This window comes from Haplochromis burtoni, unplaced genomic scaffold (genome assembly GCF_018398535.1).
Source record: "Haplochromis burtoni strain Fernald_Lab_line unplaced genomic scaffold, NCSU_Asbu1 Contig_900, whole genome shotgun sequence".
Classification (NCBI taxonomy): domain Eukaryota; kingdom Metazoa; phylum Chordata; class Actinopteri; order Cichliformes; family Cichlidae; genus Haplochromis; species Haplochromis burtoni.
In genome coordinates, this window is record NW_024583261.1 from 49,233 (window position 1) to 73,850 (window position 24,618).

The 24,618-nt window shown below is 37.5% G+C and overlaps 4 protein-coding genes and 1 pseudogene across 4 annotated transcripts; 1 reads left to right on the forward strand and 4 right to left on the reverse strand.

Moving 5' to 3' along the window:
* Window positions 1-2,205: 2,205 nt before the first annotated feature.
* Window positions 2,206-4,160, reverse strand: LOC121812885. Its single transcript, XM_042216027.1, has 6 exons — window positions 4,107-4,160; window positions 3,665-4,003; window positions 3,513-3,554; window positions 3,281-3,391; window positions 3,143-3,171; window positions 2,206-2,538 (listed from the first exon to the last, which is right to left on the reverse strand). The coding sequence occupies exons 1-6, from the start codon at window positions 4,150-4,152 to the stop codon at window positions 2,416-2,418; spliced, it is 690 nt and encodes a 229-aa protein (XP_042071961.1). The 5' UTR covers window positions 4,153-4,160; the 3' UTR covers window positions 2,206-2,415.
* A 2,041-nt stretch (window positions 4,161-6,201) lies between these two features.
* Window positions 6,202-6,948, forward strand: LOC102295770 (Ig kappa chain V region 120). The gene is made up of 2 exons (XM_005951041.2): window positions 6,202-6,253; window positions 6,349-6,948. Exons 1-2 carry the CDS (start codon window positions 6,223-6,225, stop codon window positions 6,762-6,764), a joined length of 447 nt encoding a protein of 148 aa, XP_005951103.2. The 5' UTR covers window positions 6,202-6,222; the 3' UTR covers window positions 6,765-6,948.
* Window positions 6,949-8,982: 2,034 nt separating this feature from the next.
* Window positions 8,983-11,849, reverse strand: LOC102295467 (annotated as a pseudogene).
* Window positions 11,850-14,474: 2,625 nt separating this feature from the next.
* On the reverse strand, window positions 14,475-16,594 carry LOC102293957. Its single transcript, XM_014330611.2, has 5 exons — window positions 16,509-16,594; window positions 15,693-16,358; window positions 15,023-15,145; window positions 14,906-14,928; window positions 14,475-14,729 (listed from the first exon to the last, which is right to left on the reverse strand). The coding sequence occupies exons 1-5, from the start codon at window positions 16,561-16,563 to the stop codon at window positions 14,595-14,597; spliced, it is 1,002 nt and encodes a 333-aa protein (XP_014186097.2). The 5' UTR covers window positions 16,564-16,594; the 3' UTR covers window positions 14,475-14,594.
* Window positions 16,595-22,075: 5,481 nt separating this feature from the next.
* On the reverse strand, window positions 22,076-23,054 carry LOC102295154. The gene is made up of 3 exons (XM_014330610.2): window positions 22,951-23,054; window positions 22,534-22,878; window positions 22,076-22,443 (listed from the first exon to the last, which is right to left on the reverse strand). Exons 1-3 carry the CDS (start codon window positions 22,991-22,993, stop codon window positions 22,076-22,078), a joined length of 756 nt encoding a protein of 251 aa, XP_014186096.2. The 5' UTR covers window positions 22,994-23,054.
* Between the last annotated feature and the right edge of the window lie 1,564 nt (window positions 23,055-24,618).

Consider the following 24,618-nt stretch of genomic DNA (forward strand, 5'->3'; position numbering starts at 1 on the left):
ACTTTGTACATTGCTACATTTATCTTTCCCTCGACCTTGACAAGTCTCCCAGTTCCCACAATATAATGTTGCCACCACCATGCTTCATTGTAGGGATAGTATCCTTGTAGCATTATTCTCAGACTTGTGGCTGTAATTGCTGTCAAAGGTCCTTCAACAAAGTATGGAGCAAAGGCTATAAATTCTAATGTATATGTTATCCTTGACCTAGCTTTGACCCAATATTGGTCATGTGAAACATCACATAAGCCAAGATGAGAAAAAAGGCAATTATCATCATTCATGGTCAAGGGTGAAACGTCTGTGAGACCTTGCCCCACCTCATCATGTGACTTGTTAAAGTTACTGGAGGCAAGATATGAAGAAAAGGTTGAATTTGAAGGGAAGGGATCATAAGACTGCATTGTGTGTAGCTGACAGCTGATGTTATAAGCCACCACCTCTGTTCAATGGCATTCTTGAAAATATTGCTTTGCATTTTGTACAGATATGACCTTTTTACTCTAGTATCACCATGAATATGACTTTTGTGGTTCCCGTATGTCCTTAACCTGCTGTTTGAGCTCTTAGGTATAAGAATACCAGTCCTTTATTCTATGTTGTTTTTTTGTTCACACTGTGGTGGCACGAAGGAGGATAACCAGGGAAGGTGACTAAGGCATGTTGACAACACCGCCTGGGGAGGGAGCTACACCCCACGAGAGATTTCTATAGCCAATGTGGATGTTATACTAGCTACCATAGCCCACAGGCTCGTTATTAGCAAGCAGAGGTGAGGCAGATCAATTTTACAAATCAAAATTTATTAGGAAAAACTATTAAAAGCATAGAACTGTAAAATCAGAGAACTTCTTAAGGTAGCAAGGCTGAGAATGCAAGACTGTTAATTAAAGCACTTTATTAACAAACAATGACTAAAACAACAAGGCTCGCTGCCACAGTGCTACCCTAGTAAAATAGAAGCTCGATAGAATAACTAAACAAAATGGTGGAGACCGGCCACTTGAGGAGGCAGCCTACAGAGAGGAGTGCCCAAGGGTGCCACCAATTACTCACCCGTCTAGTTCCACTGCAAACCTCACTGTCACTCACACTGCAATCTAAGTGGTGCAATCTACCTATTCCTGCTGTGTACACTCTCATGCATCGGGGGGGTATTCCACCTCACGTGGCTAACCCCACAGCAAGAGGCCGTACCTCCACTAAAGCAACAAAACAACAAAACATATACAATATTAAACAATTCAGTAAAAGAGATAAACAAAACAAATACAGCCTAAGATACACTTCTTTATAAAAGCATGATTAAAAGACCATGAAACCATGAGTCAGTCAAGGCCAGTCCATAAACTTTTATAAAATGACAACAAGACTGAAAAAAGACAGCAGCAGTGGCACAATCCACTCTCTAGAGGGCAATACTAAAATGAGCAGCTTTCCTGAAGAATCAAACTGCTCTGCAGTGCTTAGCCATCTATCACGCTCGGCCACCTTGGATGTGAAAAGTATGCCAAATTCTCCGTGTGGTAGTGAAGCGCAGCTGTTTCTTATAAGGCCTCTAATTATCTGCTGGGAAGGTGTGGATGTTAGCGCTGCATTCGCGGACGTCATGTAAAAGCCTATCCAAAATCTACTTCACTACAACAAGCTAAACAATTTCAGTGAATACCTGAAAATATTTGGCTCTTGACCAGACTATGGACAAAGGTCTTCGCTTTGTATAAGTTCAAAGCATAAATACTTTACATGTTTACCTTCACACAAGTAATGTGACAGTGAGTGAAGTGATTTACCAATTGTCAGATGAGACTGGTATATCCTTTAAAGGGAACTGTGTGTTTGTGGTTTCTGGTGAATATGTTATTTTTGGGTCACATAGTATTCGCACATAGTCACTTCTGGGCACTGGAATATTCTGTGATTATTTTATAGTATCTCAGATGTATAAATATAGCTGCTGGTTTTAATAGATCACATTAATGTTGATTTTATACTTTTTTAAAGCATTTTTTACTATTGAAGCCTCATGATTGTCACCTCAGTTGTGCCCAGACCACATGTTGCTGTTACTTCCTGTCAGATGTCAGACTGACACATGTATGTCACTCCACCCACAGCAGACCATTAGATTCTCCCACGAGGAAGTCAACAGACATCACTCTCATTTCTGACTCACTCACTATAATCACTTAAAGTTTTTTATTTTATTTCATTTTTTTATCACAAAAAATCATGTGAAGATAACAAAAAAGCAGAGGATGCAAACATGGACTGGATGCACATTTATTTAGTTATTTTGTAAGACATTTATGTGAACCACGACACATACAAACAAAAAGAAAAAAAAATCATCTGAAAATTAACAAGATTAAGGTATATTCTGTTCAGAGCTGGAGCTGCAGGTGCTTCCTCAGTCTATCTTGTAGCAGCATACACAACGTGAGGCTCCTGCTCTCTCTGCGTCACAGGCCTGCAGCTTCCTTTGGTCTTTTTCTGGAAATTCAGAGCTGCGTAGTTCAGATTGTCTGAAGTCATGTTCTGAAAATCAGGATATTTAGTTAAACACTATATGAGACAACCAAGGTGGATTTGTGGGTTATGTGAGTTTTAGAGTGAGATTTTTAGAGGTAAATATAAATATAAATGAGAAATCACATATACAGTACAAATTATTTTCTTTCTTTTTTTTCCGTTTTGATTGAAAAAGTTTAAAAAAAAGTCCTTTTGGAAAAACGAACGTGTTTAAAAAGCTTCCCAAACAGGAAATATGTCATAAGGACCAACTCTTCACAGTGAACGCTTCAACTAGCATTCACCCACATTACATTTTAGAGTTATAATTGGAGTTTTGCAAACTATAGATTTTGCCTGTTTTTAAAAAAACAAACAAAAAAAATTAACTTTTTATTTCGTCTAGATGAACTATTACTAAATAATTTAAAGTTATTAAGTTTTTCTACATTTCTGATATTACTTAAAGTCAAAGAAAATAAAAGATTACAATTGCTTGCTTGGGTTTACTCTATGATGCAACAGGTCGAGGCTATTCACAGAGTAATTATGCATTTCAATGAAGCTTTTGAATCACAGAAAACAGTTGTTAGTTGTAAAAAAAGAAGAAAAACTCAAAAAGTGAGTTTACCTTGTTATTTTCTTCTTGCTCTCCAGCAGCTAAATGGAAATACCAAAAATTATTGCTTGTTATTAACAACCAAATACATTGTTTTGGACAGGTTAATCAGTTTAGAAGATGAGTGAAGTAATTTGTAAGTAACCTCACCTTTTTGAGATTTCCAGATTTTTAGAACCAGAATAACGACGACTAAAGTGAGCAGACCTGTCAGACCTCCAAGGGCGATGATTATGAGGTTTGTCGTTCCACTGGGCTCTTCTACAAAAATAATTAGATAAAAGCATAATTTTTATGATTACTTTAGATATACTATTGATGATAGTGAAATAACTACATGGAAACTGAAAAACATCTTTTGAAACAAAAAAATCAATCTTACGGTCAGTCTTATTAAAATCCTCTTGTTCACTGGTTTCATTGTCTGTAAAGAATCATCGTTATCATATCATTTTGTGATTGCATGACATGTTTTCATGCTAAACATGATGAAGAAACGAAATAAAAATATCTAAATCATGAACAAAAGCTTACCTTCAATTCTTAACTCAACTGCATTGGAAATGACTGTGTGCCCACTGATGTACAATCCACAGAAATACAGCCCGGCATCAGATAAATCCACTCGTTTGATTTGAAGGAAGACAAAAGAGATGTTGGAACTCATATTAAAATTTCTGTTTCTAAATCCATGACAGAATGACGCTTCGCTGTCAGATCCATACATAGAAGAAACACAGCTGGGCTTAGTTTTATTGACCACTCTGAACCAGTCTGTCTGCGTTGGATAGGTGGAAATGTTGGAACACTGCAGTGTGACCTCGTCCCCGTGCTGGACCTCCACAGTCTGAAACTCAGAAGCTGAGATCCAGCCTGAAACAGAAAAACAGATACAACATAATACTTATTTATGTAATGGACAGAGAGAATTACATTCGTTTAATATTAAATCAGAATAATGATATTCTGTACTTACTGCACCTGCAGAAAACCACTGCTGTTATTAAAGTGAACCTCCTCATTCTGCGTGTAACCGTCTTACAGCCAGGAAACTTTATGTTCTGTAGGGGGGTTTCATTTCATTAGAAAGGGGTGTGGTATTGAATACATCATGCCAGGAGATTTGAATCTACACAGCCTATTTTCATCAGTACCGTTTAAAATGTCAGGCAGCAATTCATTCACACTCGTGCAGGTTTATAGAAGAGTTATCGACGCCTTGTGTTCAAGTAACAGCACACCAGAAAGTGAGACAATAAACATGAATCTGGTGCTGTGCTTTATTGGCAAGAGAAGTTGTTTTGAAGATATGTAAGATTGCTATTTAGGTACTCCCCTCACGCGCTAAGAAACCAGCTGATTCCACTTATGTCCAACTGCAAATAGTCGCTTCTGCTTCTTATTGCAGCTCATGAGCGTCTCATGTGTCCTCATAAAGATTCAGGTTATCCATTCTTTGCTACACAAGTTGATGATAATACTTTCTCTTTCTGTTTACTGCTGATCATTATCAAACTTACCAAAGCTGCATAGTGTCAATAGTACTCAGTCAGCTATGTAGCCTTTTGGGATACCAGTGCCCAGTATGGAGGGGGTCAAAGGTGAACAGCCACAACGCTCTGAGGCACTAATGTTTATTCAATATTTGTTAGTAAGAACGCTTTTTAATTGTTCATTCTGTTCTATCTCGTGTTTCATGAACACAAAGTCTTCCAACATGTTCTTTTTTAATGTAGTTATCACAACCTCTGTTTCCTTGTCATGTCTAAGTTATATCACTTAACTAAACAGTGGATGTATAACAACACTGAACCCTCTAGCTGATGTGTGTGTTTGAACGGGAGGCTGACCAGGAATTGCATGTTAATGAGGTCAGTATGTTAAGTTAAATGCTTTCATGAAAAAATGACAAATTTATTATCAGTTATATTAAAAACAAATTGTTATGCTCACTTCTAGCTCTGGTATTTGATTCTTTAATGCCAAATAATCTGTATTTATCTTTTACTGGGTCTGATAGGCCCTTGGTTCATCTGCCGTCTGAAATGAGTCTGCAGATTTTCTTGGGAGTTGCTGCCTTTTCTAAACAGAAAGCTGACCTGAATGTGCGGCTTCTGTTCTTTTAGGGAGATCAGTTCTTGCTCACAGGTAGAAAACACTGGAGTGGAAGGAGCATTTTTTACATTCAATAATCTCATTTTATGAAACTTTGGATTTGTTTGATATGAGCATTCATATCAAACATATAATGCTATATACATGGAAGAAAATGGGAAAAGGGTTTATAGGCCTAGTTGAATATATGCAATTTTAGGTCTGTTAGAAAATCAGACCGTTTATATCACAAATAGCTCTGTTTGTGGATGCAGCTTCTAATACTCTATAAGACCTCCAAGAGTCTTCTTTATCAGCTGATTCTCTGAGATCATAGTCTGGCTCTATGAGTCAGTCTCAGCAACACGACCACCTGACTCACCACACATTTCAGCTTGTTAGCTCTAGGAGGCACTCCAGATCTCTGTATACTTAAGAAGATCTGAATTCCACTGCAGTAAATATTTAGCCTGAGTCAGTTTTACTGGTGTTTTGAACAGTTTGAACAACTTTTCACCAGGACATCATTCTTTTTGGTCTGAAAAGAACTTTGAATTTGCTCTCTGTGTCAAGTTCAATTAAACTGCATATAACTACATATAACTGACAAACAATATTAAATGTTTAGTAAACAAATGACTTCACGAGGACTTAAATATAAATTTGTTTCTCAAATATAAGTGTTTTGTCTCATATACATAGTTACAGTCAGGTATTACAAAAAAGACTTCCACGTATTTATTTTATTATTATTTTTTAATTTTAAAAATAGATAATATAACTGCATGACTACTTAAAAAGTGGAGAAATGTAGAATATTCTGTATTTGACATGTGTGGCTTTGCTGTAAAACGGATTTATTTTTCTATGACACTGAGACGGAAGTTTAAAACAACACACGGGGTGACCCTTTTAAGAACCAATCAAGAGTAACCCAGTTTTTATGCTGTTGGCTGCTCTTTTCCTCCAAATCTTCAGTTGACGAGACCTCTGAAAAGATGCATCTCTGTATCATCCTCTGTGGGATATGTAAGTGTCTCAGTAGAAGATTCATGTATATTGAGGTAGGTTATATTTTCATACCTGATTATGCTTCTTTAACGATGTGTATTTTTCTGACACAGTTCATCTGTCAGCTGTGATCCAGTCAGCTACAGTCAAGCAGGAGACTGGGGTGAGATTTGCTGCTGTTGGGGACAACGTGACTTTGCGTTGCTTTTATGAAAGCCAAGTGGCGATGCACTTCTCCTGGTACCGACAATTCTTAGGAAGCCAACCTAAGCGCCTCTCTACAATTTACAAATATGATAAGCCATCTGAAGTCCTCCACACATTGGAGAAGAACCCTCGTTTCTCTGTGGAAAGAAAGGAAGGGACCAATCATCTACAAATCTCTGGTGTCCGCCTCTCAGATTCAGCTACATACTACTGCGGGAGCTCACACTCCAACATGGTGGAATTTGGAGAAGGGATCTTTCTGAGTGTTCGAGGTATTTTGCTTCTATTTTTCATGAACACCTTTTATTCCATGTTCCTTTAGCGTTCCCGTGCTTAGACTCTAGGGCCGATGGGCCAGATCCCCCCCAGTCACTCCCTCCAGCTCTTCCAAGGGGACACTGGGGCCTTCACAAACCAGACAAAAGATTTACTCTTTCCATTGAGTCGTTGGTCTACCTTGTCTGAATGACCTCAACTGGCTTATTTTCTTTTTTTTAAATCCTTACCATCCAAAAAGATTCGTGTTTTATTGTCTAAATATTATAACTGGTATGAACTGGTTCTTATGGAGCTTTTCTACTGTAACTGAGTACTCAAATCGCTTTAAACCAGCAGTCCCCAACCTTTTTTGTACACGGACCGGTTTATGTCCGACAATGTTTTCACAGACTGGCTTTTAAGGTGTTGCATATAAATACAACAAAATGAAACCAGTACCAGTACCAAAAAAAGAAGATTTATTCATAACACACAGGAAAAGACCTGTGGAAACCAAGTAAACAATAAAAATTTCACACGTGATGTGGATTTTTATATTTCTACTTACCTCCTTTGTTTTTTGTCCTCTCCACTTTTTTTTTTTGTTCACCTTTGCCTTATCAGCATTTGTCTATTCAGTCTAGCCTAATGTGGATTTCGCTTATATATTTTTTTCATCTAGCCAGTTAGCGAGTATATTTTTTACCTGCCGTTATTGTGCATTTTTTTGGTTTTTGTTTATTTTGCAGTGTCCTTTTCTTTGAAAACCTGTTAATATTTTGTTGGTGTAGATTGGGAAGATCATCAACAGTATGTTCATTAATACATGCATATACATTCCAGATCTACAAAAAATGACACATAAAGCTACTTTCTCAAATTTCTACTTTTTTTCAGTAGTTAATCACCAGACAATTGACCAAGAACCAGCATCCATGACCATCCAAGTTGGCGACTCAGTGATGTTCAACTGTACAGTACACACTGGAACCTGTGACGAAGAACATAGCGTCTACTGGTTTAGACGCGGATCTCACCCAGGAATTGTTCACACATATATAAATACAAGTAAACCGGTCTCTGTGAAGTCTCCTTCACAGAGCTGTGTGTACCATTTGCAGAAAATGAACCTTAGCTCCGTTGATACTGGGACCTATTACTGTGCAGTGTCCTCCTGTGGGGAGATACTGTTTGGTAATGGAAGCAAGCTTATCATCAGCGATGATGTTAAAGACCGAGATGCTGAGGTAAAGATTTTAGTGTGGCTCTCTATCATTAGAGCCGGGATTCTCTTGATCTTTCTACCCTTGTGTATTTGTGTATTTGTCAGAAAGAACTGTTAATTCAATAAACTTGTGTTACGCAAAACATAAACACAAGTTTATTTGTTCAAGAAGAAAATAGATGAAGAGATGAACGGGTGTCAACATGTTCATGTACTCGCAATATTTGCCGTTGTACATTTTTATTTTTAGAATGTTAGTTTATTACTGTAAAGACTTTAAAAAAAAATTGGACGCAATTAGTAACACCCACCCAGACACAGGGCATTTCACAATCTGTATTATAGATTTCATACATTCTTTGTCATAATGATTGATTACATTTTCACATTGTGTTAGAGTTTGCTCATGTTTCATTTATATTCATTTTTTACATGAATACAGTCATTTTTTACATGACTGTATAAGTACTCGTGTGTAGTTAGTGTGTAGTTAGTTTGTTGACCATCCCTGTGTATATACATATAGTTGTAACTGGAGTGATAATATGTTTGTTGCTTAATAATTGTTAAAAATAAAGACGTATCAAGAAACTTGAAATTTCTTGTTTGACTTGTTTCTTTTAGTAAATGAATTTAACCCCCTTCATTCCTAATTCACAAACCATAAGCTCACACACACACACACACGCACGCACACACACACACACACACACACACACACACACACACACACACACACACACACAGCAAAATAATGCAAAGAACCAAATTTTTAAGACTGAGAATCCTTTGCAAACGGTAATAGTTAATTAGTAATCAGTAAGTTTCTAAGCAAAAACATAGCTTACTTTTCTTTTCTCGTTGTTTGAGAAGGGGAGATGTCATTGTATTGCATATCATGCTTAAAACCACTGATGTGTAAGAATAAAGTGAATGTGGAGTTTCAAACAAGCACATGACGTTTTGTTTAGGACTATGATAAGATCACTACTACCATTATTTTTTGCTATGTAGAGCACAAAAAACTGATGACGACATAACATATAGAAATGAGACTGATACCTAAATTCATTATACATCTATAATGTAAAAGCATAAACATAAAGTACGGTAGTACACAATATTTTCCAATACAATCATAATGTTAAATAGGATCTTGCTGATACTTCTGTAAGAAGCTTTCCAAGTCACAGTGGTACAATGGTCCTTTTTTTTTCCTGGTGTATTTCGATTCAGGTCTTTCAGTCTCTTTGACTGACTATGACATCAGAATAAACCACAGTGTCCTGACTGTTTTTTCACTGGAGATCTGCAGGTGGAAATTCTGGGAGCAGAAGACACTGAAGCATAGATGACTCCAGATCTACTCTGAAAAAACATGAAATTTCTATAGATACGTCACACATGTTCTGACTGCTTGGACAAAGAGAGACAACAGCTCACATTTTATTTTATGAGCTAGGTAAACCACCATTGGTCCTCATGTAGTTATAGTTCAAATAAAATGTCAACACTTTTATGCTTGAAATCCCTTGTCTGTAATAGCGTAGCAGTAAGTCTATTTATTCCCAAATAGCTAACATATTGCACTATAAAGCCAGTATTTACGTTGTTTTTGATTATGTACAAGGGCTAAAAACTATGACCACAAATCTGGCACAAAGGCTCACAACATTTTTCAAATTCTTAAGTCTGAGGTTGCATTTCCCAAAATAGCTGATGCATGCAAACAGGAGCAGACAGGAATTTCTAACACCAGATAACACCAAATAAAGTCAGCAGTGTAATGCATATGCATGTATAGATAGGTGGCAGTGTAGAAAGCAAATTCAAGAAAGCCAAAGAGCAGGCTGTAGGTGTGTTTGAGAGTCATAGAGACAAGCAGCAGGAAGGAGGGAGCTGAGCACACCAAGCCCACACCAAACCAGTGAAGCTCGTGCAGCCAATGAATCTTCAGTTAACTCCTGCATGACAAAATATAGCACAAAAGAGAGACACCTAGTGCCAGGATGATCTTGAGATAACCAAACGTGCAAAGAGGTGTAGCTCTCTCACAACCTTTAATTCATGTTTCAAAATGCCAATTTTCTTTCTATGAGAATAAACCATTGCAATGATTGTAATACACTGTCTACTAGGGAATAATCTTTCACCTTACAAAGCAGGAAATATAAGCCCTGTCTTCCTGACAAGAAATTTAAAGCTTTACACTCTTAAAATCTCAATTTCAAGAGATTAACTTGATTGACACACAAAAGTCCACTATTCTGAGAAAGTTTCTAAAAACTTTGATGTCAAGGAACCATGTTTGTTACTGCTGATGATTTATTCATCATCACTGAATTAAAGATTTTGAGTGACTTCAGGGATTTTGGAGACTAACTATAGTTTTTACTTAAGTGTTTTGGTAAATGCACGTGGACCTCTTATTGAAAGGCTAAAACTGACACATTTATACTGAGTATAGTATATTTTAGATCTAATCATTGGTATATGCAGTTTGCATTTAGGTTGTAAGGTATCTAACTAGTGTAGAAAGAATAATATGAGCTTTTTAAGAAAACTTTAGGGTATAAAACTGGCAGAATAAACAAAGGACAAAAGATACAAAAAACATTCATGCAATACTTGGCTGTCTTGTGGAGATCGATCAGATTCGGATGGTACTGTAAACAAAGATGTAGACAATCAGTGGTAGTTACTGTATATATTTGAATGTGAACATATAGAATGAAAGCATTATGTTCTATAAAGTGACATTTAGCTTCTCAGCTGGATAGATAAAGAGAGAGAGCATTCAGTATAAAGTATAATTTTACATACTTTTCAGGTCTTTTCTGTGATTCTTCCAATGTGCCCATGCAAGTAGAAGAGTCACTATCCCAAGGATAATATTTGAAAGCATCAATGCAATAAAAGCAGGGCTGATATCATGTAATTTGGTGACACGAGCAGAATAAAGAAGAAATAAATAATTACATTTACATTACATCAGCTTAGGTATGTTAGACTTACTGATACAAAACATGCACGTCTTACTGCGAATTTTGATTGTGGTTCCATTTGCAAACATTGTATGTCCACATGAAGTCACAGCACAATAGTAGGTCCCAGCATCGTCCAAGGTGAGGTTCCATATGAAGCGGTTATACACGCAGATCATTTCTCCACTTTCATTCCTCTGACATGTGTTCTCATTTCCAGATGAATAAATCATCTGTGGAGCAGAATTCTCAGAGTTTTTTTATCCATGTGATACTAGTATGTTCTGGTGCACACTGAGCAGAGTGAACTGAACAGCTGATAGTCACAGAGTCTGCTGACTGCACTGTCTGGGACTCTGACTGATGGATGACAGAGTCACTGATCAGGTTTGTACCTTGGAAAAGAAACCGTTGACCCAGTTATTAGCTTTGTAGTCAATTTGAGAGAAAGAAAAAAAGATAAATGAATGAATAAAAACTTTTGAAATGTAAACACATTGTACCTTTAATCAGGAGAAAGGTTCCTTGTCCAAATTCACACTTATTTAGTGTTAACACTCCACAGTAGTATTTACCAGTGTCGTCCCGTATAGTCTTGGATATATTCAGATGACTCTTGAAGCTTTCAGATTTTACTAAAAAAATGCTGAGACGGTTCTTTGAATATTGTCAGATTATAGAGAGTATCTGTTGAAGCCACTAGCTGCAGTCTTTTGCTAGTGGTCAGTTTGTACCACACTCTCATTCTTGGAGCATCGTGTTGAATGTGACACGTGATGGTAATTTTGTCTCCTAGTTTTACTGCTTGAAAGGAAACAGGCTGAAAGATGTCTATTAACAGTGCTTCACCTGAAATAAGCAGAGGAATAAGTAGCATAACATTCAGTTTTATGTATATAATGCCAAATAAAAAGATATATTATGAGTGGACTTTTGTAACTTACACAGAGACCAGAGTTGGAATACATTAAGAATGTAAACCATCATTTTTGCTGCTTCAAGCTTCCACACAGCAGATCTGACTTACTGAAGTGTCAGTGACAGCACTCATAACAGATTCAGCCTTGCAGGGCTAACTAGTGGGAAAGCAAGCCAGATGTGTTGGGTGTGTGATTGGTTCACCGTATTTGTGTAGTCTCACTTTACTGGCTGCTGAGTAAATCAAAGTGCTTTGATCACAACTTTGATGAGATACTGAGGTCAGGAGAAGGCCAGTTCAAGTCGTCCTTCGAGTTAATGTCAAGATGAACAAGAGGATGAACAAACTGAAAACGTTTTCATTGTATTTATCATGAAAAGCTTCAGTGTTAGCATTTTGGCAGCAACCAAGTTAGTGTTTTGGGGAAAGAAACCAAAAGGTTCTGTATGTTTATGTTGATGTTATACTAAGTTTGGATAGCAAGTTGTGTCTATAAGATGTATGGCTGCTAACTACAGACACCGATATCTACACTTTAGAAAATTTAAAAAAGTAAAATCGGATGAAACAAAAACAGAACTCCACTCTCCAAAACTGAAAGACTAACTTTCTGGAAGATCTGTACCACGAACAAGCCATTTACTAAAGGACCATTAGGTACACATAGAAACGTCCACTCCAAACTTACCCACCATACACCTCCTATCAAGGGGAAGCAGCTGAAAAAGCAAACTGTAGGAAAATTCTACCTCAAAGCCAACTCTGAAGAACACTTAAAGGTTGGAAAGTCAGATTATGCTGGTAAATAACCGATTACATCATGTTACAATGGATCCAAATACTTTTCCTGAATTTTTCCATTTTTGTGTTTTGCTCATTATATAGAAGCTAGTTTGTCACATTTATGAAATGCTGGTTTGCCATGTGCCATAATGTTGTCATAATGTTGCTATCTAAGGTCATTTAGGATACCGCAGAACAGGCCAGGAGAAAACAGAATGACATTATGGGTAAATGATTTAAATGCATGGTTCTCATAAGCCAGAATTGTGAAGGCTGCATTCACCTGACTTTTAGCACAGACAACAAATCAACCTCAGCAAACTGAGAGCCACAGATGCTGAGACATCCTGCTTAAACCACAAGGCATTTTTACTGTTAACAGCAAAGAGTCTATAAAAGTATCCTGCTTCTATAGTTAGAGTCAACAAGTAGAAAAAACATGTCAAGACATATTTAGAAGACTTGACCTAATGTATGTTCACACCTTACACGTAATTACTGTGTGACAGGACCTGTTGGCTAACCTCACCAGCGCACAGAGGTTTAGGTGATTTCTTTTTCTTAGAAAAGGTCCACCCATTTTGGTAAGTGCTTAAATTTGAGCTCCACTGCACCTAGCATTTGTTAGAAACTCTTTCAATAAGCAATGAATCAAATGCCATGAGTTACATTACTCTGATGAACCCTTGTCTTTTAAAAGTTCTGAATAGGATAAATAGTAATCTGTAACATATTGCATATGAAAAGTAACCCTCCTGAAACCTATTATTAAACGCCAACCCAAAACACAGTAACTGGATACACATGTAGAAACACATGTTTCTGCACATGTAGAAATCATGGAGATTGTGCAAACAGCTGTCACCATCCTTGTATCTCTGTGGTTCCCTATTACACACCCTCCTTTTTTCCTTTTCTTTTTTGAGGGTTTGTTTCTTGTGTTTTTACTTCCTGGCTTTGTTCTTTGGGTTCCCTTTTAAGGTCTATTTTACAAAGAAAGTTTAACATGCACTGCATCTTTTGCTAATCTGCTTTCATAATTGTAACAGGTTACTTAAAATTCCAAGGAAACGTTCACCAATGAAATTGTACCATAATATAATCTTTTATGATTAGCTGATTAGCCACTACTACGCAAGACTCTGTGAAACCAGCCATTTCAAGATGCTTGTCTAAGTGTGGTTGTATATAGACCACTAATTTGCATCTCCTTTTGTCTGCATGTTGAAGTGTCCTTAGAGAAGATACTTATACTCAGTACCTCCAGGTTGTTTGTACACTTTACTTAAAAGGTCATTTTTAAATCAGGTCTTATGTTTGCTGCCTGCCTTGTGGAGTTCATTTGTCATTACAATACAATGTTAGGCCAGTATAACATTATGATGAAGTGCTTCTCTGGCATGGCTCTCATAAACCACACATCAGAGCGCCTGTTTTTTTCTTTTTACATGAGACAACAAATCAACCTCGGGGTTCTGTGAACTACTGATGCTACGACATCCTGGTGAAACCACAGAGTATATTTTACTGTTAACTCCAAAGAGACTATAGAACAGCATCTCTTCTTTTTGATGGTACACATCAGCAAGAGGAAAGATGCTTCTCTGTGTAGCAAACAGAAAAATAACCCACCAAGAGTTGCTCAGAATGACTTTGAAATGGTATTTAGTAGATGTTATGTCAGTTAAGCAGCACTAAAGGATGGTTGGCTAATTTTGCATGCAGTGTGTTGAGGGGGCAGAATGCACAGCTGTGAATGTGAATCTTCTCTTTCAAATGTTGAGCTTGGTTGTTGACATGCACCATCATCATTCTGTGTTGAAACAGCATTGGTCACTTCATGCAGACCCCCCAAATATATTTTCAAAGAGCTTTTATTAATAAAGGGCAAACCTGTAATTTATACAATTTCAAACAAATTTAAAGTACATTCTTCTGAAACTTCCAGAGCAACTTAAATAAAGACAGTTTTGGTCCACTTCTTCACCTTTGTTCCTTCACACTGGAGTATACACACTCACTCTGGGTTTGATCTGTTTTTTTTCTTGATTTGTTAGTCTTGTGGTTGCGCAAAGCAGCGTAATGAAGGTTTTCTTTGATTTCACTGTCTTGATGTAACTGGTGATAAAAAAGAAAAAATGGTCCACCATTATTGTATAAGACCTTATAAGTCATTATTGTATAAGATGAGACAGGAAACACATATAACGAGCTAGGCTGCAGCAGCTTACAGGAGAGAAAGAATAAAGACGCTATGCTAATATTAGTTTTTAATAGTAGAAAACGATTCCTACCTCTGTGCAAGTTGTAGAAGTTTCTGAAGGTGTTACAAAAGAAATTAAAACATTATTTTGATTTCAATGGAACTGGATGATCAAAACTTAATGTTGCCTTAAAAGAGTAACACTTACCTGCGCACCGCCTGTGCTGTTTGCTCAGTTTGTACAACTTGAATGCCAGAAAACCAGTCAGGATTGCAGTTAATGCCAAGGCTCCACTGAAGAAATGCACCAAGAGAAGAGATTCAGCTTTTTCTGCAGAGAGCAACAAATATGACAGTGCTTTTAGCCTTTTTTTTTTCTGGTTTAGGAAAAAAAAGACTTAAACAATTCCAACGTTCAAACAGTACTAACATGCCTGTTTCTACTGGTTGATAGTGGTTGTTGCAAATTGTTGGTCTTAATCATGATTATCACAAAAAGACACCAAATTAAAGAAATTTACTTTAGGCTGATATAGGACAGAATTCCAAAGTATCCATGAAAATGCATTTTACAATTATCTCCAGCTAATATGGATGCAGCAAGTTGGTGAAGTGGTCAGCAGTTATGCCTCACAGCAACATATAAACCTTTCTGTCTGCAACAGAAAGGTTTATATGTTCTTCCTGAACCTGTATGTTTTCCTTTGGTTTCTCCAGCATCCTCACGCAATTCATTTTTAATGGTCAGATAAGAAAGGCTAACAGCAGCGCGAGTTGGAAAATATGTTTATGAAAAATCTTTATTCTTGATGGGTTGTACGTATTATATCTAGATCTACTTTTATGCTTTAAGGAATTAATCCTACAAAGTTTCTTACCCTTCACTGCAGTCCCACTTCCATACAGTATGTGTCCACATGAGGCCACAGCGCAATAGTGCTGAGAAAGATTCAGGCTCTTCATCGGCAAGTTGTACACACAGGTGTTACTTTGTGTGTTGGGTTTCCTCTCACAGGGATTGTTCCTGCTTCCATTGGTGTAAATGATTCCTGGAAGAGTTGCTTCAGACTTTCTGAACCAGTAAACACTTTGCTCTCCATCACAGGTCCCAGGTTGTACTGTACAGTTCAGAACCATAGAGTGCACTGGCTGTAGGGTTTCAGATGACAACTGGTAGACTAAAGCTCGGATGTTCTGATCCGAACCCTTTACACTGACAATTGTGCCTTCACAAAATTTAAAGTCATATAAATTGCTCATTACGCAGTAGTAAGTAGCTGAGTCTGAAGTTCTCAAATCTGATATCTTCAGTAAGTTTCCAGTAAGCAGTGAAAAACGGGGATCGTTGAACGGATCCTGAAAAGTACCATTACGACTGTGCTTGTAGTATGTAGACATCAGCTGTGGTCTGTTTCCTAAAGTTTGCTTATACCAGTAAAGCATCACTGCTGATTTGTCTTCACATTGGCATTCAAAAGTCAGAGTTTCCCCAACATGGGCTGGTTTAAAATGTAATGCTGTATTTTTCAAGAGCGTTGTATGAGCTGAGGAGAAAAAATGAGAACACAAATCACATAAATGTGAAAATAAATGTAATATATATCCAAAATATGCATCTTCCACCATAAGAATGCAACAAGTAAACATGTTGGTTTTAGGTTAAAATGAACAAGAAGGTACAAAGCACAACTTACCCATATTTGCCACGAACAGACAGATGAAATACAAAGCACAGGTTGGAGGTGTCATCGTGCTTCAAATGCTGTGAGGAATGAACACAATCTGTATACGTTTTCCACTCTTCACAGAGAAGACTGTGTCTGATTGGCCAGTCAGTCTGAAGGTCCTATTTTGGAAACAGTCAAAATAAACTCTCTCCTTAGCAATAGATTGCATGGTTTATATATTTATACAATTCAATATCTATTTGCAATTCCAACAATATTTCTATTAAGTCAATTAACTATGATTACATGTATAAAATATAAAACTTTATAAAGTTATATCCAACTTCATAAAAGCTTCAAAAGGTAAGTTTTTGTAATTAAACAAAACTATAGCGTTTAACTTTGTTATAACCCACAAATGAAGAAGAAATGAGGATTTACATCCCTGCTTGGTAATATTAGTACAGTCCAGCAGCGGGACAAGCAGTATTTTCATTGAATTGGCATTGTTAGCAGTGTAACTTTAATTTTTACACTTTGTAAAGTTATTCGGTGGATTAGATTAAACCTTCAGGTCAGGCAATATGTTTGACAGCTCTGCACTAGAATAACAATCACATATGGAAAAGAAATAGTAAAAACTTATATGATTTACTCATGAAAGTGGCCACTTTCTCATTACTTTCATATATTGTTTTAGTAAGTATCCAAAACATACAAGTTTCATTATATAATTTTTCAAGGGATCTTATATCTGTTTTCACTCTCGTATACTTTTCATACAAGTTTCACACAAGGCAGATACAAACTTTATAAGATTTATATATATCTTTTCCATATGGTACCACATACCACACAATATACCACAATATCACAGTGGCCCATAGCGAGGGTGGGAGTAGGAGTCAATGCAACTACTGTTGGTTTGATTAGCTTAGCAGCATCAGAAATGTTCATGATTCAAGTGCAAATTTCTGAAGTAGTTTAGGACATGAATGTCTGTTTTCAAAAAATTAGTCACCTTCATTTTTCAATGGACACATTTGAGTTGGTTATGCGTACACATAACTGAAATGAGACAACTGACATCTGACCCATTTGGATAATCTCAAGAAGCCAGTGCACAATTCAAGCAACATATAACTTATAACTAACTGCTATCAGTGATTGCATTGGTAAGGGAACGCCTAAGACTGTTCACTGGTCGATAGACATCAACAGTATGATGTCTGTGATGCCGAACTCTTGGTTTTATTTCATCACTTTATAAACCACTTCACTATAAATTATGTTAAACAGTATCAAGTACATTTAGTGATTAAAACACTGTAAAGTGTTTGTCAAAGTAAATAAAGGAACGCTTCAGCTCATGGAAAGCTAAATGTAACATGGTATTCACTTCAATACTGCATCTCCCACTGCATTAAACATGAACGTGCTACTCCGTTCAGACATTTTCTAAACAGGGTTGTTGCCACTAATGAGGTAACACGCAATACACAAAATGGCTTCTCTTGACTCTCCTGTCTGAACTTGAGCACACTGTGGCCTAGAAGCCACAGGCCAGCCTTCCTGTACACAAGATAGGTCTCAAGTTTCCACCAGTGGAAACCTGTTCTCACCTTATTCACCACACGACTCAAAACAAAAGTCAACTGCTATGCGCTGGCTACTTTAAAGGTTGCACCCTCCACTCAAGTCACTGATTACACGGGAGTATTAATAGATCAGATGGGTTTTTTGTGTTCGTCTTTGTCAGCATCTATTTCTCACCATTACATTACCTTGTTTCTACTCAGTGGTTTTGTTTGGCTTTGCTTTTTTTAACCGTAGTAAACAAACACTAATTTCTTTGTGTTGTGTCATAACTTTTGCAAAGTGTAAAGCCTCCTGTGGTCGTGGGCGACTGTTTTCACACATTTATTCCTGTACACACTTCACCAACTACATTTAAGGTGTAATTGAAAAATACTTTCACCACTGCATTTCATGCTGTTTAGTTTTACTTCCTGGAGTTTTGAGATATGCATCTATAAGAGACATCATATTTTAAGATGGTCAAAACTTTGTAAAATTGTATTAGATCTTCCACACAGCTACAGTGGGGCATAAAAGTACTTAGTCAGCCATCAATTGTGCGAGTTCTCCCACATAAAAAGATGAGCGAGGCCTGTAATTTTCATCATAGATATACCTCAACTATGAGAGACAGGATTAGAAAAAAAACCCTCAGAAAATCACATTGTCTGATTTTTAAAGAATTTATTTGCAAATCAGGGTGGAAAATAAGTATTTGCTCAATAACAAGACTTAATGTCAGCACTTTATTACAAACCATTCAAATGTTTAAATGTTTTCTTTAAGTCTTCAGAAGGTTTTCACACATTGTTGCTGGTATTTTGGCCCATTTTGCAGATCTCCTCTAGAGCAGTAATGTTTTGGGGCTGTCGCTGGGCTAGACGGACTTTGAACTCCCTCCAAAGATTTTTTATGGGGTTGAGATCTGGAGACTGACTAGGCAACTCCAGGACCTTAAAATGCCTCTTATGAAGTGACTCCTTTGTTACCCGGGTGGTATGTTTGGGATCACTGTCATGCTGAAAGGCCCAGCCATGTTTCATCTTCAATGCTCTTGCTGATGGAAGGAGGTTTTCAATCAAAATCTGATGATACATGGCCCAATTCATTCTTTCCTTTACATGGATCAGTCATCCTGGTCCGTTTACAGAAAAACAGCCCAAAGCATGATGTTTCCACCCCCATGCTTCACAGTAGGTATGGTGTTCTTTGGATGCAACTCAGCATTCTTTCTCCTCCAAACATGTAGAGTTTTTACCAAAAAGTTCTATTTTGGTTTCATCTGACCATGTGACATTTTCCCCATCATTTTCTCGATCACCCAAATGCTCTACAGGAAACTTCAGACAGGCCTGGATATGTACTGGCTTAAGCTATTGGACACAACTGGCACTGCAGGATTTGAGTCCCTGGCGGCGTAGCGTGTTATTGATAGAAGCTTTTGTTACTTTGGCCTCTGCTCTCAGCGCGTCATTCACAAAGTCCCCCGTGTGGTTCTGAGATTTTTACTCACTGTTCTTGTGATTATTTTGACTCCATGGGGTGAGATGTAGGAAGGAAATAATGGAAATAATTTGGTTGCTATAATAACGTGTTACCATATGTTGCAAGTGCACTCTAGGCCAGCTAGCTATTAACCAGACTGTTGACAGCTAGCCAAGTGACCTTTTCAGCTTCAGCTGACTGCAGGTTTCCCCAACTTTATAAACAGATCATGAAACTGATGTCATTGTTAGTCAGTGGTGCCAGTTTCAGTCAATATGCAAATGTACTGTTTTTACGGTTGGGAAAATCTGCAGTCAGCTGAGACTGAAGAGGCAAGTAGATGAGTGATGAAACATTTCTCTCATGGCTACGTCCAGATGAACAGAAATAACTTTTTTGGGATTTTGTTACCTGGATGATTGAGCATGCTTTAAGACATCTGACTTGTATAGTTAAGTTGTAATTCTTTTCATAGCTATCGTATCTTCATCTCCTGAAATACAAAAACTTAATCAAAATTAAGTTTTGAAAATGTAAAATAGATGGATAAAATTTAAAATGTTTGAGCCCTCAGACAGACTGCAAATCAACTTTGTGTCAATGATTCCCACAAAGACGACAGTTTACTGTGTTAGCATCCCATCTGAGTGGGGTTTGAAAGTTTTTGTCCTTCTGTGGGAGATGTGACCAAAGAATCTGTCGTATTACTAATGATAGCCTGTGCTGTCTGACCTGTACGTTCTTAAAACTATGATGGCAATTTTTCAAACAATTTTTTTACACTAAGGTGTGGACCCTCCTCTTTTGGAGTGCCCATTTTAAAGCACACTTTTGGAGGAGAGATGTAAAATGAATAATAGAAAATATTTTGTTTTTGTGGACAATGTATCAATCACGTGAGAATAAGTGTGATAGCTGCCTATGAGTGGCTTTTTATTTGAAAAGTCAGTAATGAGTGTGCAGCTTATACAGATGTGTTTTCAGGAGCTGAGCTCCACAACCTATTTCCGCCTCTCAGTATTATTGGTATTTGAATGTAACAGTGCAAAGAAAAGTATTTGCCCAGCACAGGCAATAATTGCCACGTATGTATTAAAGTTATTTTTTATAGCGAGCAAAGTGGTTTGTAGAGTCACAGCAAACAATTCCACACGTTCACAACGTCACCCACAAAAAGAAAGGTGGAACAGCATTCTTCAGGACAATTTGTGAAATGGAAAGACTTTCATCCAAAAGTAGCATTATTTTAAAACAGTACATTTTGTTTCTACAGTGCAACGTACAGTAAATAACTGAAGAGAAATACATTCTGTTAGTGGTAAGCAGGGTTTTAAATATGACATGCTGGTTTTTGAATCTTAAGTATATAAAAATATAGTTTAGGTGAAGTTGCTGAAATGTACTAAGCTTCAGTGACTGAGAAAGATCTCCAATCAGGAAGAACCTGCAGAAACTCTTAAAGGCGCAAGAAACAAACAGAACAAAATCCAGCAACCATCATGAGCGTTGCAAGACATCCCCAAGCCATTATTTGTCATAGCATGGTCGTATTCCCCTGATGAAACTTTGATGTTCTGTTGTCAGGGTTTGAGTGTAGAGTAAATTACAGCGTCTTTGTTGGCTTTTACTGTAGGTTGTCTGGGCCTGATACTACTGTGAGCCAAACCCACAGATGTATAGATGACTGTATCACCAGTCTGTGAACAAAGGAAATTCCAATAAAATAATCTATTGCTCTTTGATGAGTGGGATAGGCCATCATGGGGTGGATGGATGGGTTAAGACAAACTCTCACCTGATCACCTTCATCAGCCGCTTCTGTGAAAAACAAGCATTAAAAGATACCAATAGTTAGTACTGCAGAATAACAGAATGTGGATCTCGTCCTGCATAAAGTTTTACATACCTGCAGATTTTTTCATTCTTGTCTTGCAAAATGTCACTACAAGGAGGAGCGTCACAGTTCCAAGAACCATGTTTGACAGCATCAGTGCAATAACGGTCGGACTCAGTGATATGCTTTCAGTGTCTGCTGTAAACATGATACATGATTTAACATTTAAAATTCGATTTAGAGAAATTAATTGTGACAAATTGGATTTTTGTAAGTTTAGCTACTTACTCTGACCACAGGCATTTCTTTTTCTACACAATGAGCCAAATTCAAACAGCAGAGAAACAGATAAAAATAAATAAATAAATAAAGTAAACACCATATTTAGAATTCCTTTTATAACGTTCTCTGTGATAACCTGTTGGCAAGTGAAAACCTTATCTCATCTCTGATCTCTTCAAAGCTACCACATTTCTTTGACAAACACTTATCTCGGAGAGGAGGATCTGCCACTTGACTGAGCGGTTTGTGGGGTTTGGGGGCTGGTATTTTTAAAGGTTTTAATTAGATCTGACATTCTGATAAAAAGGACAAATCTGGCAAAGTTTCACAAACTTGTTGTCTTTGGATCTAATCGACTGGAAACTACACTTTAAAGAAACACATTTAAAAACCGTTGAACCTTAAAGTGGAAGCCTTAAAAAGTTGAAAAAAGCACTGCAAGTGTCTTACCATTATTGATTCTTGTCCCATTTCCAAGCAGTATTTGTCCACATGCATTGACAGCACAGTAGTAGACCCCAGCGTCATCCCGGCTCCTGACGACAAAGTTGTACTCGCAGGTAATTCGTCCTCTGTCAGTTCTCTGGGAGATGTTGTTCTTATTGTCAGAGCAATAAATCATCTCTGGAGCGGAATGATCCGAGTTTTTCAGCCACATGAAACTAGTGAGTTCTGCTGTGCATTGAGCAGAGTGAACAGAACAGCTGAGAGTCACAGAGTCTCCGGACCTCACTGACTTTGATTCTGGCTGCTGGACGACAGAGTCGCTGATTGTCTTTGCACCTTGGAAAACAAACCATTTGGACTGTGATTGTTAGCACTGTGTTCACATTCAGTTGAAATTATTTGAAATGCAAACATGTCCAAACATACCTGTCAACATCAGAAATGTTCCTGACCCAAACTGAACCTCACTTATGTGTAAGACTCCACAGAAGTATGTTCCAACATCTTCCCATGATGTTTTATTTATGGTCAGATGATTGTTAGTCATGTCAAATTTAACTGAAGAACGGTTAACAAATTCATCACTGAACTCTCTCACATTATACTGAGAATTAGTTTTTACCACCAGCTTTAGTTTCCTCCCTGTAGTCACCTTGTACCACACGGTTTTCTTTGATGCGCTCTTTATGAAGCATTTAATAGTAGCTGAGTCGCCAATCTTCACTGTTTTCAAAGATTCAGGCTGAGAGACGTCACTTAACTGTGCTGCACCTGAAATAATTCAGACTCAGTTTCACACAAATGAAGATCAAAAGTTTACACAAGTCAATTTGTTTTACTTACATAAAGAGCAGAGCAGGAAAACATTCACAAAGGACATCTTCATCTTGTCTCCTTCTTCAGTACAGCAGTCCACACCTAATGAAGCAGCAGTATACTTCTCAGATTTAAAAACGCCAGCTTGTCCTACATTTTGCCACATCTGACAGGTCTGATTGGTTCATCACCATCACACTGCAGAAAATGATTGGCTCTGTCGAGTAACGTGGCGTAATGAGAGAGATTTAGGTCCCCCTGGCTGCTCCCTGCCATCAAAGCTGAGGGGGTAAAAGGACTTGACATTCAGCCTTGTGTGCTAAAAAAGATCAGAGTGCTAAAACAGAACTTTTTCCTACAGTTTTTTGATCATCTTCATTCGTAATCAAAGAGAAATCACAAATGTAAGTGATCAATATGCAGAGAAATGCAGTTTGAGTTTTGGAAATGTCTGTTCTAATGTTTAGAGTTATGTGTGTAGACATGAGCCATAATCAACCTTTTGTATTCATCTGTTGGACTGAGAGGATAAGAACTGTGTCACCAACCCATCATTATACTTTTGAACGAGTGTCAAACACAGGTTTATGGTTCATGTGGTTTTTCCGGGATTGTATTGAGTAAATTGTGATTGAAAAACACAGTTTTAAAGAGAAAAAGTATTTGGATTAAAAGTGAATTTACTAATGAAATCTAAAATGAATGAAACTTGAAGTGAAGAATGATACGGTGTGGCGAAAGATCAGTTGACCTGATTGATTGACTATATATTAGAGAGAGAGAGAGACATGTGGCGAGTCAGCACTTGACAAAGTCTAAACTGGGATGGATGGAGGTGTTGTGGGTCAGTTCTCAGCGGTCCTGTGAGATTAACAGCAGAGTCCAGCTGAGATGCAAAGAGGTAGCAGACTGCCCACAATCTGGACTTCCTGTGATGTCAATAATCCAGTCATTCATAACACAAAGAAAATCCAGGCATATTTTGAGTATTTTTGAGTATTTTTACTGAGCACATTACATACTCCAGCTGTGGTTTGTGTATACTGAGGTGTATAAAGCATTTGATTTTTTTCCCCATGTTTTTTACACTTAATGTTTCAGTTTGTACTTAACTGTGCTGCACCTGAAATGTGATCCACATTCGTATATACGCAGCTAATCAAGTGGTTGACAGGCTATGACAGCGTCCTTATGTGCCGACACCGGTGTTTTAGCTAGCAAAGTAGCATAGCTGATGTGGAGTGAGGCCACGTTAATGACAATGTGTACAACCATTGGAGATGTGAGCAGGACAGACAGAAATTGACGGAAAAATTGTGGACTTTATACCAGTTTTTAAATTGTGTTGATAGACCACGTAAAACCAGAGTTGTGATAAAAATATGCAATGTTTTGTTTTCTTCCTGAATACTATCGTTGTTTATATTTACTGCCGAAGAAACGGTAAAAATGGCGTTTTATAACGAAAATGCTCGAAAGTGCTCTCCACCCGTGAGCAAAAACAAAACCAAAAAAACCCCACCCTTTCCTATTGGTGGAAAAATGTACCATGTTGACCAATCAAAAAATGATATGGCAACATGGCATTTAGATGTTTAGGAAGGGGGAAGTTTTAGGAGTGACGCTGGTGTTTTGAGATGTAAGAGATTTGCTACGTTTAGCGCAAATCTTGTGTAGTTAGTGTGTAGTGTAGTC

Coding starts and splice junctions, on each gene's coding strand:
- LOC102295770 (XM_005951041.2), top strand. CDS start 6,223: ATGCATCTCTGTATCATCCTCTGTGGGATAT. Junction 6,254..6,348: donor TATCATCCTCTGTGGGATAT/GTAAGTGTCTCA, acceptor TTTCTGACACAG/TTCATCTGTCAGCTGTGATC.
- LOC102293957 (XM_014330611.2), bottom strand. CDS start 16,563: ATGACACCTCCAACCTGTGCTTTGTATTTCATCTGTCTGTTCGTGGCA. Junction 14,929..15,022: donor ACAGCACAGGCGGTGCGCAG/GTAAGTGTTACT, acceptor TAACACCTTCAG/AAACTTCTACAACTTGCACA. Junction 14,730..14,905: donor CTTCTACAACTTGCACAGAG/GTAGGAATCGTT, acceptor TTTTATCACCAG/TTACATCAAGACAGTGAAAT.
- LOC102295154 (XM_014330610.2), bottom strand. CDS start 22,993: ATGAAGATGTCCTTTGTGAATGTTTTCCTGCTCTGCTCTTTAT. Junction 22,879..22,950: donor TTTCCTGCTCTGCTCTTTAT/GTAAGTAAAACA, acceptor GAATTATTTCAG/GTGCAGCACAGTTAAGTGAC. Junction 22,444..22,533: donor AACATTTCTGATGTTGACAG/GTATGTTTGGAC, acceptor TTGTTTTCCAAG/GTGCAAAGACAATCAGCGAC.
- LOC121812885 (XM_042216027.1), bottom strand. CDS start 4,152: ATGAGGAGGTTCACTTTAATAACAGCAGTGGTTTTCTGCAGGTGCA. Junction 3,555..3,664: donor AGTTGAGTTAAGAATTGAAG/GTAAGCTTTTGT, acceptor GATTCTTTACAG/ACAATGAAACCAGTGAACAA. Junction 3,392..3,512: donor GGATTTTAATAAGACTGACC/GTAAGATTGATT, acceptor TTATTTTTGTAG/AAGAGCCCAGTGGAACGACA.